At 33.9% G+C, this 20,100-nt stretch overlaps 1 protein-coding gene across 1 annotated transcript in view; it reads right to left on the minus strand.

Moving 5' to 3' along the window:
- Positions 1-3,057, minus strand: part of LOC120347617 (patched domain-containing protein 3-like) — a 30,059-nt gene extending 27,002 nt beyond the window's left edge. Inside the window, exon 1 of the mRNA XM_039417667.2 lies at positions 2,858-3,057. Within this exon, the coding sequence (XP_039273601.2) occupies positions 2,858-2,935 (78 nt within the window). The 5' untranslated portion in view covers positions 2,936-3,057. The remainder of the gene's footprint in view (positions 1-2,857) is intronic.
- Between the last annotated feature and the right edge of the window lie 17,043 nt (positions 3,058-20,100).

Below are 20,100 nucleotides of genomic sequence, written 5' to 3' on the forward strand. Positions count from 1 at the left end.
CACAATAATTTACGTTAACTCTGAAGTATTTCAACGACTTGCGTACTTTTACCATATGACTCTGATCACGAATAAATTGCCTGCCTAGATAAAGCCTTATTGTAAGCAAAACTTGAATAAAACATATCTCAAAAGTTTGGTGAAATGCATTTAATGTCGAACTAAGGGGTTGTGGCATAACTTAGAGCTGGGTTTCCCTAACTGGGGGTCACGATCCCGCAGGTGGGCGCGCAATGGATTTTAGGGTCGCAAAGAGTACACTAATTTCACACAAGTTGTACATTTTTCAGACAATTCAGCAAATGAAACCTATTTTTGCTTTCACAGTCTCGCAGTAGCGTCTATAGTGCTTATTATCATTATGGCCATATTTTATTAGATTTACTACCATTATTACATTCGTTGTTTAACATTATTTCAAATATTACATATAGTCATATATACAAAGGTTTAAAAACATACTATTTGAATGTTTTAGAATCAGTGGTTTTTGAGGGGGCGTGAAGCTGATTAAAATTAAAATATTTGTTAGATTTGATCTTGCCCGCCTTATATGGATATTTACATTTCAAAACTTTTCATTTACTTTATTAATTACGTTCCATTCACGTATTTTCAACATGTTTTTTGTTTAAAACACACTTTACTATCTGTTATTTGTAGCTTATTGTTAGCTAGTTATTTTTGAGGTGGGACGCGAGACTTGACAAGTTCTAAAAAGGGGCCAAAAACGTTTGAGAACCACTGCATTGGATTGTGAAAAGGAATTTGCTTTTCGCGTTCCCCAGCAATTTTGCATTAAATTGACCAGCATTTATGTGCTTGTATTACATGCTATCGTGTTATCTTTGTGTTAGTATTTATATTTCTCATTCAAATCTATATGATACTATAAAAGCTGAAAAATGCCGCTATATTAGGGTTTCGTGAGTTAAAGCTTTTAAAAATGCCACAAAATAATGCAGTACCTCATTAAACGTCGTTATATGTTGAAAAATGAATTTTTGAATGATTATAAGTTTATTATAAGGCGGAAATGTTAGATTACCCATTCTAAATTTTTCAATACAGTAGTCCGAAACCGGTAGAATTGTCATCAAAAGTAAATTAGACGAATTGAATATTAACTAAATGTTTTTAATTATGAAAGTAAAATTGATAATTGATAATTGATTTTTGATCTAAGATAATAAACATAATTGTACTAAACATAGCAATTGAATTTGTATCGTCTGCGTCAGTCAAAGTGACATAATACCACATTCGCTTAAAATTGGTCTTTGATTAGAACTATGTAAATGTTTTTACTTTTATGTTTCGATATCAACAAGCGATAAAGTCTAAAACGTTCTTACTCATTTCATGTTCACGCAGAATTAAGTAATGTCAAGCTACGTACTTTTAGAGAAATTGGCCAGGAGAATTGACTTTCAAACTTGAATCAGGAGTTTATAAACATAAATAAATAATATGATTTAACTTAAAGAAACTCTTAAATCGTGTAGTCTTGTTTATTTTTGGTACAGTATACTTGCATTATACATTGCTTACGGATCTACAAGCGCAAAGGCATATAGGGAGGATAAGTAGACAGTCTTGCTTGACCACAGCAACTGATATTTAATTGAAATATAAATTAATAATTGTTTTTACAATTAATATAATCAATTTCCGTCAAGCTGTGTTTTAATGGATGATTCAAAATCTCACGAAAGAAGTTTTTGATATTTCCAAATAAAGTTTTTTGCTTGAGTTTAATTGTGGAATACTGTACAGAAAAAGTAATAACATGGACAGTAATAAATAATTTTTAAACAAAAAGGAATAAGCTAACTTCAAATAGTAACTTCGTTTTACAAAAGACAGTATACTTTCAGCAATGTGTCTATATTTCCTCTTGTTTTATGTTTCATATGCCACACTTGTTGACATATTTTAGGTAAATTTTGTTTATGGAACAACATGCAGATACGTTGCATGTACTCAAATAAGTCAGTTTCGACCGCCATATAAGCATCAAGTTCATAGGTATTTATATCCACAAAAAATTGAATAGACTCTTTTATATCCATATTATATTTATCATAACAAAAACCCGCGTATAGGATGCTTGTGGTTATGTTTGACATTTAAGGTTTTAAGGTCGATTTTGAAAATGAACTTGATAATTTAATATACAAATACATTTAGATAAACATTCTTTCATAATGGAAAAAGATTTGCGCGTTCATTTAGAGTTCAACGTTCTCGTTAAATTGAATTGCGTTGAGCGTTGAACGAGCGCTCTGTATAAAAAAGCGGTCAAATTTAGACACAGATTTTTGGTGGGTGTTGATTTGGTTGATATAGCGCAACTAACCACGCCTCATTACAAGAAACGGGAATATAAAGTCATTCCATATTTGTATTCATAGTGTTGGCCATCTGCTGCTTGATATTAACGTTTCAGTGTAACTGACCATTCGTATAGCAGTTTATATTATATTTAATTTGTAATATAAAAGGATTAAAATTAATGATTCGTGGTATTTTATTGTGAATTTTCATGACAGGCGAACGAGCAAAGTACAACATTATTTAATCACTATATTCTCATTTGTTGCTCACAAAATAAGAATAGTGATGTAACCCTATAGAATTTGAATATCAAATAAAAAAAAATTGGACGAGACTGCGATTGCATTCGTCACTGCATTCGTCACGGAGCAAAATTCAGATGATAAACAGTTTAAAGACAGAATAGGAAAACATTTTTCAGAATGTGCAAAACCATATTAGCAGCAAATTCACTAAAATGGCATATTCAAATGAAGGGAGGAAAAAATCAATTTAAAAATATCATATTAAATCAAATTACCATGCCAACAAAACTGAAAATAGCTCCCAACTTCCAATCTTGAAAATAGAACTTTCGTTCCATCGCAGACATCGTCATCGCTTTTTGACGCCAAAGCTAGCCGTGTAGGTCGACTGAAACTAAACCAGCAGGATGGTATATCCGACAGCCCTAAAGCTTAATTACAGGTTCAGGTTTCTAGGATAATGAAGCAATGCTCATATACTGTAATTAAGAGAGAAATGTTAGGTTACGTTTTAACATAATTGCACTTCTATGAAAACGTTTTTCGAAGTTGTCTGACTCATATTTTAGTAATAAACAGCCTTAAACTAAATTATATTCGGGATATTCAATAATTGATGAGTTCTCAAATTGGTGCATTGTTTGCTTCAATTTAAAGCCATTTGATACAATCAAATACTTGAATTGTGTTCTATTAAGCCTGTAAATTCAGTCATGTGAACATAATAATATAATAAGTTTGTATATAACTATTTATAAATAGTCAGCTGTTACTATTATTTCACTGGTACACTACGTAAATTAAAAAATGTTCGGTGTAATGGTATATCTTTGTCGGCGCTCCAGAAGTATGTGTACCAATATGGAGGTAACTAATTTTGTTCGCCTACTTTACATCAAGTTATGTAAAGGGACTGAAACCTATGGACAGGGGGTATATTCACTTGGCCTACAGCGACAGTCTCCGAACTCGTAATAGAAATAAAATAAGAAAACTAAAATAAAATTATGGCCTAACCCTAACCTGATACACACCATTTGTCTGTCACCTCGCCCAGACCGAAAAGTAAAACACCCCCGAAAACGATTCATAATTTCCAACAACTTGCAAACACCGAGATTACAAAAATTTCTTTTTCTATTATTTACATTAAAACATATCACAGTTCTACTTCCACGTGGTATATAACAAGGTATCTGCTAAAGTTGACTTAAGTGAAAATTATTATTATATAAGTTAATTTACTAAAAACGAAATCTATTTAACTATACCTCTTATTAAATGAAGATTTACCACCTCTAGTCTGCTACATTTCCGCAATGATTTGTTCTTTTATTGGAAACTATTTTGAATTTTTCGAGAGAATTTTTTGTCGCAAATATGAGAGTTATAAGCACTTTTTTGCGAAATTTTAAAATACCGTTAGAGCTTAAGATGAACATAAGAGTTTCGTAAAGTCGTAAACCGCAACATGACGGATTATATTATGCACAAGCTGATGGAATTTGTGTAAAGTCATAATAATTTTGTATTCAGTTTAGGTCATGGAAAGTCAGTGAATTTTGGATATGAATAAATTACGGTGACATGACAAGAAAGGGTTAGCATATCCTTCATAAGACATACAACGGTACTGCACCAATAAATTATATATATGAATATATAGCGTGCGTATCAAGAAAAGTATTCTAAAACCCTTCTAAACGGCAGACACAAAAGGGCCGGATCAAACACTTCGGTAGGCCGGATCAGGCCCGCGGGTCGTGATTTTCCCACCACGAGTTCCAACTAATTAGCTTAATACTAATCGTAGTAAATAGTAAAAATTTTGTGAATCGATCTCGCCTTATATTGACTTTATATTAGATAACAATCTTAATCTATATTATCAACGAATTTGACACCTATTTGCAGATCATTACAACAATTTATCAACCACAAGTTGCGATATGATCAGTCTTTGCAAAAATCTTTGTGTATTATTACAACAGTAAAAGATCGGTGACTAAACAACCTGCCGATTTGTGTGTTATGCTATCCATACATATTATATTATGTATTTATTGAACACAAAGAGGATTGTCGCCGTTGGGAAAAAAGGAACAAATGGGACTATCATTTTCAAATACTGAAAAAAGATGAAGGAGTATGCTGGAAAGCTATTACCACTTTCTTCAGTCATCCTCCAATTCCCACGGGCCTCTATCGGTAACGTTAGCATTATCCTATTTCATTTCGAACGAACGGTTTACATTTCTGAATTCACTTTCTCAACATTCCTGTTCAACTCTCATTATAAATCGGTCGATGTTTCAATATTACTCCTACATTATTTTTCCAAAAAATTCTATCGTGGTAGATGTACGCATAATTTAGATATTGCTTGCGTGTAAACTTTGTCATACTTTCACTTCTGTATTTTTTAAATATGCGTTTCTTTACGTAAATACGTAAAAAGGTATTCGGTGGCGAAGTATAAAAACAGTACGCGAACTACAAAGTTACATGCCCACTGTTTTGCTGCCATATTTCATCAAAGTTTGAAATACTTATATACTGCGTTGCCTTACAAAAATACGTAAAATCTAATACGTAAAAAATAATATGCGAACCATCATGGCGGACACCGAAACGTAGTATGTGTACCACGTAAGAATTAGGCCATAATTTTAATCCCAGTTTCCTTATTTTAGTTATATCACAAGTTCGTGGACTAGCCGAGTGTCTCCCTGTGCCTGAGATTATGACCTAATCCTAACCTGGTACACATACTACGTTCCGGTGTCCGCCATCTTGGTTCACATATCACAGGAATACCATAAAAACAGTACGCACATCATAAACTATAAAGTTACCAGTGTAATGTTACCATCGAAAATACTGACTGAGTTCACACCGACATAACTGCACCATATTGTCTCTAACTGTGTCGTAGTTCACAAACATACGCGGAAGTGAAGCTATTCTAGCCCACGTATTGTTAATTCGTGATTATACGTCACAACATTATACAAATGACAGGTATACAGGCGTTCAAAAAGTTATGTAATAAATTGGGCTGAGGAATTTTGATTCGCTTCGTGCAACTGACGGTGGGAATATGAAAGTTTATTAAGTGAAAATGAAAGAACATATTCAAATAAAACAAACCTGGTTAAGATATTTTGGGAACTGACTTCATAACAAAATTTTGATTGTAACAGGACTTTATTATCAGTTCGTATATATATACAATAGTATACCAATATTTGTAACTTAAATTAACTTTTTCCGAGCTTTCGATATTTCTAAACCAAGCAGTTATTTACTTTAGGATTCATATAGTAAGTACCATGTCTCAGTCATTCATATAACTTATAATATTCTTTGCGCTGTATTAGCTTATGAATTTACCATGAAAAGCACTTGTGAATACTTTTTTTTTTACAGTATATATACTAATGAATGAGTAAAGTCATTTACTAGTCGGTGCTGGAAATGTTACTCCACAAATTTGCATGGACTGTCAATTGTATCATGTCCTATATCACCTTTAAAAAAGATATTGCACAGTTCCACTGTGACGTGAGTAAGTTCTCACCTACTAAGGTTAGAGTTATAAATAAGTGATAACTAGAAATGAAATTCAAAATTTTAGGAACGGCTCTCTTTTGCGTCAAATTCGTTAACAACGGGTTCCCTCATTTTAGTAAATGTATGTATGTCACTAAGTAAGCATCATTAATATAATACGCTTCACATAAATCTAAGACATAAGTTTCGAAACGCAAAATATATAGCTAGTCGTCAGCTGTGATGCACGAAACCCATTTGCTGCGCCCGTCCAACCTCTAAAACTAAGAACAACGGGGTCGCTCTTGAGCACAACACCCCAAGAACGGTTCTTGCGAACCCACTGTACCCAATCACTGGCGATGACCCTTAGGGATATAAAAATGCACTTTATAGTACCAGCTCAATGCAGATCACACGCTAAAGTGTGTTAGACCCCAAGCTATCATAGTGGATCTCACATTATAGTACTGAACCCATCTCACGCTGAAGTACCGGCTTGTGCACGATATAATAGCAACCAATTACACACTGATTCTCGCATACTGTTAACCTGTTTTTTACGTATCTCATCATAATCTATAGTTTGCTCCGTTAGACGATTTGTCAGTTGTCTTATAAAACCTTCGAATAGTTCAAATTGGGACGGCATCTTCAGTTATAATAATCAGGTACTATTTCAATCAATGCATCAATTAACTGGTATTATATCAATTACGACCATTTGATTTTGAAATCGATCTACACATATTACAAAGTTTAAAATAGAAAATGGAGTTTTCGCCTGTCACGTATAATGCCAAATCTATACTAGGAGATTTAGAAATACTGCACACTAACACAAATGAAATACATTTTTGTCTTCGCAAGGTTTTGTCTGACCGAATTCAGATTTCCCTAGACTGGCAGTTCACAACAATGACAACACATGAACAGTCTCGCAGTACATTATTCATATCCATTTTTAGCATAGCTGGAAAATGCATAGTGGTGCTGTACGAACGTCAGCTATCTTCTGCTTAGTACAATTACCTGTATTGTATCGCTAGAGATGTTGATATTTTATGAGCTGTTTTGCTTCTTTGCTTTACTGTAGATGTGGACAAATAAGTAGCTATTATTGAAGGACTGCAATTTTTCTGCTTCGGTGGCAGCCTGTTGAATAGCCTAGTCGAATTTGTTGAGAGAGGGTGATTGATGGTCATGAGGCTTTAACCCAAGAGATCACAAAACTAACACAGTAAGTTATGAATATCACCAAGTAAAATAAATACGTCATTTTTTTGCAATTTTACAACTTCAATTCCGCAAAGATACATCCATTTTTGATACACCCGTAGTATGTGTACCAGGTTAGGGTTAGGTCATAATTTTATTCCGATTTTTCTTTATTTTAGTTTTATTACGAGTTCGGGGACTTTTGTGTCAGCCAACTTAATATATCCCCTGCCCATAGGTTTCAGTTCATTTACACAACTTGATGTAAAGTAGGCGAACAAAATTTGTTACCTCCATATTGGTACACATACTTCTGGAGAGCCCTATTTACACAACTTCAGCTACACAAGAGATTTGTCAATTTTAACCATAATAGAGATAAAAATACATAGTGGCGCTGTACAAACTTGAAAAAGCTTCTGCTTGCTACAACTACATTTATGCTATCGTTAAACTTTTATTAGCTAGAGTATGACAACATTAATCCCGGCATTATTTATATCAGTAATACCAATTTAATTATGTTATGGGTGTGAATCATATACACGTAGGCTGTCATAATGCGTTATGAAGTTGAATGAAATATTTTAAATGGATATCACAATTATTAGAGGCGGGAAGTATACATAACAACTAACATACAAAACCATCTAACCAGTAACGATCAACCGTTGAACTAATAATCTAATCACTGTTATAATTGAAAAAAAGATTACCGCACAGTTAAACTTTGATCTACATAATATTGAATGATATCAAATTCGTTGAATTCAGTTCTGTGTAATTTAAACCCTTTGATCGTCTTATCGCGGCATACTTCTTATGTTTCATTGTGCTTGCAGTATAGTGCTGTACAGACTTAGAGAAATATATATGAAATGATATAAAAATTTGAAAAATTTAGTTCCATCTAACAAATTTGAGTCTTTGATCATTTTTTCCACTAAATCTTTTAACCTTTTTTGAGAGTTGATAACGTAAATCAAGCTCCATATTTTTAATAAACGCATTGAAACTTTGACGTTCCAATCGATGATGAAGTATTTATGACCAATACGCCGGACAATTTTAATTAATCACGCACGCCACGTCAACTGTGCGTCATTTGATGCCGCTATCGATTTGACAAATTTGCAAAATTACTGAGAAATGCACGTTGCTTTACCAAGAATAAAAAGGCAGATTCATTGTTTCTCTTTAGCAAATATTTTTACCTTACATCAGAGTGGTCCAAGGTTGCTAGATTGAAGGGCCGCATTCCGAGGAGACCTTGCGGGTCGCAGTCGGCATAAACCAAAAGTGATCAAAATACTGCGAGTTTAGTTACTTCAAGTATTTTAATGGACGAGAGTTTACCGCTCTCATCAGCGTATTATTGCCTTACGTTGTTAATTGATACAGATGACCTGACGTGGAAACACGACGTAATAAAATTATTACAACTGTATCTCCGAATAAACTGATACTACAGAGGGTGACCCTAAACAGAACACATCAATGTCATGATTGCTTCTACAAAAATTAATAAAATTCACTAACACTTGAACTTCTGTTTGTGTATGATTATACCCAAAAGCTTCAGTAATCTAGGACGCATTGCAATGAAGTTATGTTATTTCTAGAATATGTCCCGAATGACCGAATTCCTGTTATTTTGAGCTACCTTGCACTAACTGATATTGTCTGACTTCATTTGCACTGTACGTTTTCGGGAGATGTCTATTTTAAAAAATGTTCAGCAACCTAGGACGATTTGCACAAATGTTATGTTCTTTCTAGGATATCTCCCAAATGACCTGGCTTCTGCTAAATACCTTGCTTTTTGAAATTTGGCTACAAAAAGGACAACCGTTGTAACCACAAAACACCTGTGGCATCGGGTTAATATTTCATTATATCAATTACCAACTCTCCGACGATTTAAAACGCCAATTTCCAACGAAACCTGTTACATCGAATACCAAAAGCCGTAAACTTATCCTTTCATTAATTTGAAAATTACACGTTGTTCGTCAGCATAGTAACCATAATTTAAACGCTCGACTACGCTTCTATTGAACTTCTCTATATACAATAAAGGGTGCTCCCGAAGTATGCGAACCAAGATGGCGGACATCGGAACGTAACATGGGTAACAGGTTAGGGTTAGGCGATAATTTCTTTCCAATTTTTCTTATTTTGGTCCTATTATCAGTTCGAAGACTAGCCAAGAGCCTCCCGTAGTATTTATACTTAAAATTATGACCTAACCCTAACCTAGTACACATATTACATTCCGATGTCCGCCATCTTGGTTTGCATACTTCGGGAGCCCCCAATAAAGACTAACTAATTGAAACCCCTACATATTCTCATACAACATAAAGGATTCGTGACAGTATACAACCGACTATATATCGATCAAGTATTTATTATTTATTACGTGCCAGGTGATATAATGTGTTAGGCCAACAAGTGGTTACCTATCACGTCCTTACATCGCAGTGCGTTTATGCAAAATACTTAAAGCATCTGAAAAGGTATATTATCTTCTGAATGACTTGTTACACGGTATATAACAAGATGTAAACAAACTTCCCATTCAAAAGTTGCTTATTTTGAAATGATAATTGCGAAGACGTTTATATACACACCTATTTCCAATTTATGCCTAGTCTATTTTCATACCTTTCTATATATAGCATTAGAAATACAAATTGAAACGTTGTACTTAGTTATATAATGTCCCGAAAGGGATATAGTTCATGCACACACCTTCATTGCTATAATGTGATAGGCCAATAGGTATTTAAAATGGTGTCTGGCCTATGAATGTTTACCACAAGGTGCATATGAATATGTAAACAAAATTTTCATTTATCAAAATTGTTTATTTTAAAATGATAATTGCGAAGATATAAAGAGTTTCAGTTTTGTATACCTATATATGTATTTACCTATTTCTATACTAACTAGTTATATAACTTTTATATATAGAAATGAAATACAAATTTAAACTCTGTACTTGGTTATATAATGTCCCAAAGTTTAATAGTTAAAGCACACACCTACTTTGTTATATAGAAAGAACCAGACAAGACCCCTCCCGATGCAAGCATTCTCTAAAATGTAAGAAGCTACTCTGTTGGTACTCCTGTAGTGTGTGAACTAGGTTAGGGTTAGGCAATAATTTTATTCCGATTTTCCTTATTTTGGTTCTATTACGAATTCGGGACTGTCCGTGTTAGCCATGTGAAAATATCCACTGCCCATAGGTTTCGGTCCCTTTACACAACTTGATGTAAAGTAGGCGAACAAAATTAGTTTCCTCCATATTGGTGCACACACTTCCGGAGCGCCGAAAACATTACCAATCTAAAACCTCGACGACCGAAGGTGGCTCAGCTTATTGGTCAGATTACAGGAAGTTGTATCGAAACTTACCGAAACAGCACAAAATTAAAATTATAATCGGTTGCTACCATTGTATTTTTTTAATTAAACAATACACCTGGCACCTCAATGTGATTTACCTGTACGTAAAACATGAACTGAGGTTATATAATAAGAAAATCTTTTTTCAAAATTGACATAAAGCTTTGGTAATACGATTTTATGTTCAGATTCTAGTTTGAAGCAAATGGCAAATGAGTTTTAATTTCGAGGATTTAAGAAAAAGGGGCGAATTTAAAAATTCGAAAAATTTCCGCTTAAAAATATTACAAAGATATAAATGAATTTCAAGTTGTTTCTGTCATGAATTGAAGCACTATTCATCTAAGCATTCCAAAAAAATACTACAGAAGTTTAAAAACACAAAAATATTTTTTATCATTTTCTCAAACGGGCTTTTTAGAGATTCGCTCTTCAGGGATGAAGTCCCCAGTTTGGTCAAATTCAAGTCAATGATGAATTAGGGAATAAACAATGCAGGCTTACATCGTCATTTCATACTAAGAGACTTAAAATTAAAGCCAAGAATTCTTTCGTTTTGTTACTAAGATTATAACATATTTCGTTCCTACTCAAAAAATTTAATGTGCTCATTACGGACACTTTTCCTGTGATCAAACAATAGTTAACAAGTAATTCGTACTCGGATTATTACGCACTTAACATACCATTGTTCCACAAAAAGTCCTGAGGCAATGAATTAACAATGACGTCGTTTTTCGAATGATAGTTTTTGAATGCAACTTAATTTCGAGAATATTAAAAATTTGGCAAATTTAACTTTATATTAGGGTATTTAATCCAGCTGCTGTATTGTAAAGGTTATCCATAAAGTCTTGAAATTTTTGAAATTCAAAAGAGGGAATTTTTTATCGATACTATATATTGTTTTGGCTCTCACAGATATAATAAATGAAGTAAAAATACTTGAATAATTACTGGTTAAAAAACAACAAACTTGGTTAAAATATATTGAAAACAGACTTCATAACAAAATTGAAATTGTTAAGAGACCTCGTGGTTATTCTGTATATTAAAAATAGGTAAATTCGAGTTCATTTTACAGTAATTAGCATATAGTCACCATCAGTTGCAGCATATGTAACAAGAGTTGAAACAAATTGCTTATTGTCTGGCCTTAGTTTTCAGTGAATGACACCGTCTCGTTGGGCAGTCACATGACTTATGGAGTTTTGCTTAATTTCCTGTTGTGGGTTTCTTTAGGGTTGATGTAGTTATTGTTAAAAATTGCTGATCTTCACCACTAACGGACCAATTGACTCCAAAGTATGTAAGTATTTTAGTATTTAAAGATGAAGGAAGACACTAGCAAGTTATTATTTTAGTTTTGTTTGCTAAACAAAACATTTGGAGGCACGATATTCTAAACTAAATTTTGATGTTTTATTTCAATTCCGTGAAAATTGTTTACATTTAATTCTTGTGTCCATATACTTGAGTGTTGCTATCTTGTTCCCCCGAACATGGCTACAAACGAGCACAAGAATCCATCGATACATGATGGTTTAATAAAGAGGATTAATATTCTGTGCAAAATATTTATCTCTGATTACAACATTTTAAACATAATCGCCGTCGTAGAAATGGCACACCGGTTTGGATAAAGTATGAATTCCGGAATAAACTAAATATGACCGGATAAAACAAAACGCACATTTTGAAATAAAATTTAAATAAACTCGCTTCAACTCGGTAAATCAAGGATTTTGAAACTTGATAGAACGAAAACAAAATGATCGGATGTTAAATGTGGATTATACACAAAATCAGCGAGGATTTAAAAAGGAGGAAAATTCTCAAAACCTTCAGAATCGGATTAAATTGATAAGTTGTGTTGCGGCTCCGTTTTACGAAAGATTTAATTCTTTTATTGTTTACATTTCTTGTCATTACATGATTATGAACTTATCGAAAATATTAGTAAGCAATATTTAAGCTTATTAGTTTACTCGTTAGTCGACATCGCCTCGCCGTGATGGAATTTCAGGTTAGAGAAGTAGTTTCGTGATTCCCACATCCAGTCAAGAAGTAATAACATGTGGCCGTATGTAGTGGGGTATCTAAAGCATTGAATGAATAACTTCGAAACAAAAAACGGAAAAGCTGGATTTGCCATGGAATGAAACTGACTGTCAAATTGTGAAAAAACTAATCGACGATTCTTAAAGAAAATGAAACAAAACTAAATATATACCCCCACCCTTTTTTGGGGGGCAATAAAAAACATTCTCAGTATTATACACAGCATTTTTTCGTACATTGTAACGCTTTTTCGTAGCTTGAAACCCGCTAACTGATAAGATCCAACTCGACAATTAGAGATATTAGACTCCAACTGTTTAAAATTATAGGCTACCTAACCCTATTGCGTGAAGCACAACGTTCCGATGTTTCTATTACTCGCAGCTTTCTACATACTCCATGCAAAAACACAATCACAAGCAAACAAGTACTACATCTGTCGAACATTTGCTATACTGATAATTGGTAATCGCTATAGAGAACGTTCCCTGGTCTGGTCGTGACCTGACCTAAACATGAAAAATAAATGAAGTTACATAACCGCTTGTCAGGCGTGTCAAACGTAGTCTAAGAATACCTTCATGAAATGAATATTCCCAACGTTTAAATAAGTTAATTTATTCATTAGTTTCGTCCACGACAGCACGTGTTAATCTTCCCAGTTCTTATTTATAGACTGCATTCAAATAAGGGCGCTCCAGGAGTATGTATACCAATATGGAACTAATTTTGTTCGCCTACTTTACATCAAGTTGTGTAAAGGGACTGAAACCTATGGGCGGGAGGTATATTCACTTGATTAACATAGACAGTCCCCGAACTCGTAATAAAACCAAAATAAGAAAAATCGGAAAAAATTTATGGCCTAACCCTAACCTGGTACACATACTACGGGAGTACTCAAATAAGCATTAAACAAACGGTATAACTAGTGGCGTATTGGAAGTTTCCACATGAGGTGACCAATATTTAAATATAAGCAACATAGTGACGCCATATTATCAAAATGTGACGTCATAACGACAAAACGTGACATCATATTATAGGTTTAAGTGGCGAGGTTTGCATAACCAAAAGAATTTCCAGTACTAAATATCATAGTGGGTATGCTATGTGTATTCAAAAAAGTAGAGTACTGCAGAAAAACGTTGATCTTCTGCGCAATTCCAAATTTTTCATCATATATATATATATTTAATGGATTCATTCTGATACAAATTACTTTAGAAACTCCCTTTATATATACACCCTCTGGGCCGCTCACACGAAACGAATTTTGTAGCATTTATAGAAATAGACTATTTGCGGCGTTGCATTATCCCAAGCACAATAAACCTAACAAAAAAATTATTCTTATTTTTACGCAGTGCTGTCTTTTTCTGACTCATTTTTAATCTCAAATTTGACCTGTCTCCAACTAACGTTACAACCTTCTGTGCCGCAGATGTAAGTTACCGCAATACGCCCTTTTATGCTAGACAGGGTATATTATCCTTTCACAAGAATAAGAGTTACATAATGTGCCACAATTTGGGTTATGCATAATTTAAGGACATAAATATACAATTGTGTAACACGAAAGAAATGGGTGAAAGGTTCCTGCAATGCGATATCGTTAAAGTAAGCGTAATTCTAGTCTCACACGCACGGGTGTTTCGCTTGAACACATTTGCAAATGTATTTATCTGCTTCATTATGCAATTCATGAATACATTTGTGTTAGTGTGCAGCAGAACTCTTGAATTGCATAATATAGTTTTTTTTTTCTGCTACAGCATCCTTGCATTATACGCATACGGATCAACTAGTGACTAGAGCAAAAGCATTGAGGAAGGATTGGGAGTTAGTCTCGCGCAACCTCAACTGATAGTATTTTTCTGCGTCCGCAATTTTTTTGGTTGTTTGGGGTTAGTAAGGGGGTCAAAATTAAAAAAAAAAAACGACTAAAATAAATTCGTTTTAATTTTTATTGATGTCATTGAGTCGTGGTTACTGACTTCTGGCTATAAGATTAGTTTCCGAAACTTCGCAATCGAGATTAAATCTACCGTTACCAAAAATCGTGTCAACTCGATGTCTTTAAATACCAAAACAACTGCGCTTTTGGCAATCAAAATCTTATCGTTTAGCCTTCGTTGGAGATAATGGATTCTATTTGTACTTTACCACGAAAACGTACTTGGGCAAACATTTCTCAGAACGCAAGTTTGACAGAATTCAAGTTTGTAAAAAATCCTACACGGTAAAAATTTGATAAGTATTACTTTACTTTCGAAGTAATGAAACTATATCTAATATTAAAAATTACCTCTTGTTTACATGACAATTATGGTTACTTGTCTATGGGTTTATTTAAAGCGAACGGATGAAAAAATCATCAAAACTACTTTTAAAATACCTTGTCGTATATTCGAAAGCTTGTCGCTTTCGTCGGACTCTTCTTTCACACACAAAATAAAAACAAAAAAAAAAGAATAAAAAAACTTTTAAATTTGAGCATGGCATTGAAATACAAACAATTGTTTGCCAGCGGAAAACTTTCATCGCAGATAATCAGAATCCCTAACAATATGCACTTTAGTTCATTAAAAGAACGGCAAGGTGTTCCACACAAGAAAAAGCATAAATTGTGAACATTTAACTATCTTAAGTGATTCAAGAGTCTTGCTGCACACTAACACAAATATATTCCTGTAACGTTTCGTCTGACCAAGATCAGATTTCTTCAGACAAGCATAGCAATTGCATGCATATTTAAACAATCAGTGTAAACCTATGGGCGTTACGCATGTTAAATAATCGAAAAAAAAACGCAATGTAGCGTTAACTATTGATTAAAATAGTTGGGTAACGGGAAACTTTCCACTTTGTAGATGATCAGATTCCCTAACAATATTGACTTGACTTGACGTCTATGCAAAATTGAACTCAATGTGTTATTAAATGTAGTTGAATACTTACACGAGCTTAAAAGAAAGAATTCTTTTGTGTAAGATTTCAGAAAATTTCTCAAAACGTTTTGTTGTCACGATCGTGACGAACCATCAGTCACGTTTATCTGTTTGTAATTATCCGTGATAACACTTTACAAGCTCTCAAGTGTTTTTGTATAAAAACGAGTTATGTTAGTTGATCATACAAACAAGTAAGTGGTGTTCGGAGTCTCATTTTTGAAAATTCTAAATCCGATGAATAAATGTTAAGTGCGGTCCATAGAACTTTAACTTTGGGAATTTTAAATTATGGTACAAAGAACATGAATGTCAAATTGTTACTGGCAGGCTTTGGTATAAAATAGAATTCCCACTCATACAAACAAAGCAAGTGGTGTTCGGAATCTATTTAATATAATAATCCTAAATCCGGTGAATAAATTTTTAGTGCGGTTCATGCAGTTCTAGCATTAAGAATTTCAAATTGTGGTATAAATTACGAGAATGTCAAATTGTTACTGGCAGACCTTGGTTGAAGATAGAATTTCCACTCTTGCACACCAAAATGCTTTCGTCCGACGTGCTATATGAAATCAGTTGATTCAGGGTTATCAGCACAAATATAACGATTACTTTGATGAAAAAATAAAATCGGTGATTCGAGTGTATTTCAGTGTTTCTCTATTTGAGGTCTGAGATACCTGAGCAGTAGTTCGAGGGACGCAAGTAAAGATGTACATGAGTGTTTTTCAGTGTTTCTCAAACTGTAGTTTGATACCCTTTTTGGGTCAATGAATCAGTTATAGGTACCATTCGCGAAACCTACATAAATTCAAAGTATATTTAGCGCGGTTTCTTCAATCCCTTGACTGTATTTATTTACATTTATTTGTTTTGTTTGAACGTGGTTCTTAAAATAACAGATGAAAGTTCGTTAAAAGGTAAATTGGTTTAAAAGATTTATTTGTATTGAGGAAACCGACGTCCGACGTGCTTTGATATCAGTTGCACACGGCAATTAACAGTAATATAACGTTACAGTAATACAACATTAATCCTGTAACATTAAAGTTGGTATTCCTAATCATAGTCATATGCTCTGAAATATAATTAAACGGTATGCAAACGGCCCATATTTGAATATACAGAGTGTCCATGAAGTTCCACTTGAAATTTTAATTCTAATTTCGCCATTCATTAATTCATCACTATACAGGGTGTCCATAAAGTCCCTTTACAGTTTCAATTTTGTTATGGAGTCAGTTCTAAATATGTCTTAAACCAGGATTGTTGTTTTTTAATCAGTATATAATTGTTTTAGTATTTTTACTTCATTTAATACATCTGTGAAGGCCAAAACAATATATGATAACGATAAATTCCCTTTTTCCTGAATTATAACTGAACGGTATTCTATCGACTTAGAGTTGAATGTATTACTGATTAGTTATAACATTATATTTAGATTTATTCGGTTTGAATAATGTTTCTAAAACCTAAGACAGCTCACTAACGAAAATATCTTTTGCAAGTGTTTTGAAACCTAATTACGGAAATCAAAACCGTTTTAAAATTTGAATTTAATATACATTTAACTGAATCACTCGATTTACTCAGTTTGAATAAATTTTAAAAACCGTTGTACTCAATTGTATAAATTGTATGTTTTATTGAAACGATAAATTTAATGTTTTAAAAAGTGGATTAATGTGAACTGCAATTTCATTTCCAAATACCCCACACACAAATTTGCAAATGTGTTCAAGCGAAACGTCCGTGCGTGTTATACTAGAATTACGTTTTAAACGATATTGAAGGCAGTTTAACACATTCTAATAAATGTTTTTCGCTTTCACTTTTGAGCTGATGTAACTAAAACCAGTTTCAAATTCAATATTCTAAACATTGCACAACATTCACTGTTGTCATTCTGCGTAATAGTTACCATGCAAATTGATCTAATGCGCGGATATGACAAATAACAAGCGTAGCGAAATTATCTTCTTTCACGGAAAAATTTTCTATGTTAAAATATATGACAAATAGTCAGTAACAACAAGGGCTGACGTAATAATGCGGATACAGATTAACAATCATAACGGCATTATCTGGTCATTATTTTTCTTGTTCCTTTTATACGACACAGTGGTTCTGAAACTTTTTAGGCCGCTGCCCATTTTTAGAATTTGTGAAGTCTGGCGCTCCACCTCAAAAAGTAACTAGCTAACAATAAGCTACAAATAACAGATTGTAATGCGAAAGTATGATTTATTCAAAAAACATGTTGAAAAAACGCGAATGAAACGCAAATATCCAAAATAAAAAGATCCAAATATACAAAATAAGACAGGCAAAATCAAATCTAACAAATATTTTTATTTTGAATTAGCTTCACGCACCCCCAAAAAAATTGCCTACACCCAGTCGTGTGGGGCGCGTCCTATCGTTTGAGAACCATTGCGATAGACCAACGTTACCAAACCGGATAGAAATCCCTTCTCCGGGAGGAGGATTGCCGTTTTCGGGAGGAATTTTGATTTGTGTTTGCTGTAGTATTACTAATATCCTTTATATTATATATTATTTAAACTTTACAAAAAAGGGAGACCTATCTGCGCATGGAAAACTAGTCCCCGAACTCGTAATAGAACTAAAATAAGGAAATCGGAATAAAATTATGTCCCAACCCTATCCTGGTACACGTACTACGGGAGTCTCTCCAATGATATACTTGAAAAAATAAGAATGTTTTGGGAAAACCTTCATCTCGGTTTCGACCTGATCTTTCGGAGTATCAGACCGGATGTTGAACGTGTGGTTCCCAAAGGGGGGCTGGGTGTAGGGGAATCGCCGTTATCGCACACATTCACAAAATAAACATAATTGACTTCATCTTCTATAAATTTTTATACCATCAGAATAACGTAATTATTCGCCATTATGGTAATAATCGCAAAGATACCAAGTTCAACTTAGTTTAAATAAAACAAGACAAGCTAGTGTGAATGTTTACATTTCCTAACGTTGATGTCACAGCGTGATAATTGATTTATTTACAAAATTCCGTATAAGTTTGTGTCGCTTATACAATAAGTATTTTCATATTTATGACACATAACAATGTTCCTGTTATTCACATAATCAAATGCAATTATTCTGAGGACGATTTTACTTTCGAAACTTCCGAACTGACAATCAGAATTACGTTTTTAGTAAAATAAGTGATAATCTCAAGAATATATACTGACATGAAAATTGTTTATTAATAAAAAATAGATTAAATAAACTTCTTATTTTAACACTGAGAGTTTTCACAACCGTTGTCAACGGGTTCTTTAAAAAATTATGGCTCTTTACATATTCCTAGATATGCGTGGTTTCTTGTACATGGCAAGGACGTAGCCAGGATTTTTTAAAGGCGTTGGGCAGGGTGGTCCAAACCCAGGCCCGCGGGCCGCAAGTGGCCCGCCGCTCCATTATCTGTATCCGCGCCGCATTCGGAGCGCAATCAAAATATCGTATTTTAAATTGCTCATAAAATAAATCAGAAAAATCGTTTGACATATTGTTGTTATCACTACTGTGACTGAATTAACTAGTATGATGGCTAGCTGAAGCAACCAGCGAAGTTGAAGTTGTGATGGGCAGTCTAAATTGTTACCTGGATTTCTATCCTTTTGGTTGGGAATATATGCTAACAATATAGGCATGATAGAAAACTAAACATCGGATGCGGATTCCATTAGCCTATAGGGGGCAATGCCTGAAAGCTATGTGTTAACACAATAAAAGTGCTTGTTTTGTATTGAACTGTTCACCTATTCTTGGTACTATTGTGGCCCGCGAACAATGCCAAAATAATTTCGTGGCCCGCGGAGCCCAAAACCTTGGACCAGCCTGGGCTAGGGGGTCTGGCATTTAGCCACTTAGACCGTGCCAGCCAGCGGGTACAATCGGATGCCGGAAAATGTGGGTTTTCATGAGTCTTGAAGGATTAAAACGCGTTTCAAGCTACGGAGAACTATTATTTATGATATACAGAAAAATGCTTTTTTACATTTCAAAAAGTGGAGTCCCGCAAACCCCTCCTCCCTGGTAAATGGCCTTGTTTGGAGCGTAAGGCACAAATAAGCATACTTTATACTGTTGCTTGTGTCGCCCTGATAGACTATTGCATGTCTCTTAGGCCGATCAGTGATTTTTTGTAATTTTCTCTCTCTCTCTCTACTTTACTCGAAAGCGCTAAATCCTGCTTAAAATAAACTTGCATAAAATGACTGGTGAAATTATTGAAGTTATATTATATCAAGTAAACAACATTTAATTGACACACATGCACA

Source organism: Styela clava, chromosome 1 (assembly GCF_964204865.1).
Source record: "Styela clava chromosome 1, kaStyClav1.hap1.2, whole genome shotgun sequence".
Classification (NCBI taxonomy): Eukaryota; Metazoa; Chordata; class Ascidiacea; order Stolidobranchia; family Styelidae; genus Styela; species Styela clava.